The sequence below is a fragment of the Alligator sinensis genome, unplaced genomic scaffold, assembly GCF_000455745.1.
Source record: "Alligator sinensis unplaced genomic scaffold, ASM45574v1 scaffold161_1, whole genome shotgun sequence".
Taxonomy (NCBI): Eukaryota; Metazoa; Chordata; order Crocodylia; family Alligatoridae; genus Alligator; species Alligator sinensis.
This window is the reverse complement of record NW_005841974.1, coordinates 3,222,697-3,225,262: the sequence shown is the minus strand read 5'-3', so window position 1 is coordinate 3,225,262 and position 2,566 is coordinate 3,222,697. Positions and strand designations below refer to the sequence as shown.

At 47.4% G+C, this 2,566-nt stretch overlaps 1 protein-coding gene across 1 annotated transcript in view; it reads right to left on the bottom strand.

Annotated features, from left to right (window-relative positions):
* The window catches only part of LOC102386743 (antigen WC1.1-like), an 18,694-nt gene that overhangs the window by 5,557 nt on the left and 10,571 nt on the right, over positions 1–2,566 (bottom strand). Inside the window, exons 11-12 of the mRNA XM_014518682.2 lie at positions 2,255–2,383; positions 943–1,038 (exon numbers count right to left, since the gene is read on the bottom strand). Coding sequence (XP_014374168.2) covers positions 943–1,038; positions 2,255–2,383 — 225 coding nt within the window. The remainder of the gene's footprint in view (positions 1–942; positions 1,039–2,254; positions 2,384–2,566) is intronic.

Genomic DNA, 2,566 nt, shown 5'->3' with positions numbered 1-2,566 from the left:
CTGGGCTATGATGCTCGCCAGCTCCTTGAGTACCCTGGGGTGAAGATTGTCAGGGCCGGCTGACTTGAAGGTATCCAGCTTCTCAAGATGTTCCTTCACAAAGTCAGCATTAATGGAGGGCAGGGGATCACCCTCACCCGGACTTCCCTGTCCCGTAGCGGGCATGGGCGTCCCATGGGACTGATGAAAGACCGACACAAAGTACCCATTTAATAGGTTGGCTTTTTCCTGGGCATCAGTTGTCAGTTGCCCCATCTGGTTCTGCAGGGGTCCAATGTTGCCCCTGCTTTTCCTCCAGCTCCCCACATGTAAGTGAGAAACACATCAACCATTGCCCCACAGGATCATTGTCCTTGATCGGTGCAGGACAATGGGGAACATGCATTTTACCCACTGAACCAGATCAGCTTCTGATGAGACGCATCCTGCCACACTGATCAACTTCACTTGGTGACATCTGTTTATACCCTTTAGTCTCTGTCCTCTGCCATACAACTAAATCAGTGCCACACTGGGAGAGAAAGGATGATGGTGGAAGAAACATCAAGGGAAAGTGAACTCATGCAAGCAGATCACTGACCACTGTAGGAAAGGGAAGGGGATAGTGAATAATCATTATTCCAATGTTCCAAAGCCATTTTCAAATGATCTGGCCCTAGAAACAGATGCTTTCTTGTCCCACACTTATACTCTGAAACTGCAGCATGGACAATGTGACAGAAATTGTCCCTAGAGCTGGGACTAGCAACATCTGGTTCATAAGCGGGGTGGGGCATTCATTGACAGAAGTCCAGTTACTGGCTGGTCTCATGGCAGAACCAGTGATTGCAGCATTCCAGCCCTCTGGGGGTTGAAAACTGCAGGGAATTAGGCCTAGTTCAAGATCTCAGGATAGGAAGTGAATCAGATAGTGACTTTGTATTAGGAATGCAACACACCGACCTGAATGAACAAATAATTCGTATTTCTCCTTCATTGGGCTGTAATCAAGCTCTTCATACACAGCCTCAGAGACGGGCTTCATGAATTTTTTGGATGCTGAAAGCAAAGAGTTTGTGGTTATTAGAACAGGACATAGGAAACATAATCAAACCCTCTCTCTTCCCCATGTCCTATCTGCAGTTTTGCTTCTTTTTCAGCCCAGAAAATATCCCAGTCTAGACAACTGATGTTTCCCCTTTAAAAAGACATCCCCTCTTTAGAGATGTTTCCTTTAGCTGTTCCACCATCACAAAATCTCTCCTCTTGAAATATTTGTTTTCCTTTCATTTCATTACTGCACATTATTGCCCACATAGCAGCTTCAATAATTCCTATCCCAACATGAAGTTTGCTTTCCAGGAGTAACAACACTTATTTCTCTGCTTTCCAAAGTTGTAGTAGCTGAAGATGCATTTGTCTGTAGGACTGAATCCTACAGGTGACACCAGTGAGTATAATTCACTATCCAGTGTTGCTCAGAGCTGTTTTTCACACATCTATCTGCTCACACATTTCTACAGTATTCCACCCAATTGTTCTAGGTCATCGATGATCACATTTTTGCCTCCATTGGTCAGATGAATAGCACAAAGCCAGTTTGCAGGCTGAATCAGGCCCTGTGCCAGCTCTGTATGCCAGGAACTGGCCCTGCAACTCTGCCCTGCCTCCACCCAGCAAGAGCCTGATCCTGGCAGGGTGTAGACCAGAGCTTTCCAAATTTTTCATGTTGGTGACACACTTTTTAGACATGCATCATTTCGCGACACAGTAATTCAGTTCCGGGGGAGGGGCCAAGGGAAGCAGACGCGAGTAAGGGAGCTCCACGGTGCCCTTCCGCAAAATTTTCTGCATTTCGCACGACACACCTACACACTGTCGCCGACACACAATGTGTCGCGGCACACAGTTTGGAAAGCTCTGGTGTAGACAGTGCAGGACTCTGTGCCACACTGCCCTCCTGGAATCAGGCTTAGGGGCTCCATGCTGTCCCTGCCTGAGCCCCACAACACTAGGGTTATGCCCTGTGCTACCTTGCATGCCTGATCTAGTGATTAAGGCCAGAGTCCACAGAACTTCCTGCAGGATGCATAGAAAACCCCATCTGATCACTGGAAAACACAGCACTGAGGGCTGGATCTGGCCCACAGGCTGGGGTTTGAGCACCCTCATATAAGTGCTTTTCCACTATTTCCCTCATCATTCTGACACCCTATAAGTCTCACTGCAACTTCAGAGAGGTATTTCTATACCATTTAGACTCACTGGGACATACCTCTCTTCTGTGCTCTGGCATTTCGCACCTGCACAGCCAGAATGATTAAGACCAAGCAGAGAAGGACCCCCAGAATAATGCAGATAACAATGGGCACCATGTTTCTCCCACTGTCTGTTCGAGGTGGATCTGAAAGGAAATGAACACATAAGCAAGCAGTAAAGACTATTCTCTGGAAGACAAGTGAATCCCAGGGAATGTCCCCAGTTACTAATTGTACTATATATGGCCAACAGGTCAAATACTGAGGACCGAAGGGCAACTGACATGCTGGTGTGGGAGTCAGGAGCCCCGGCAAATCAGCTAGAAGCC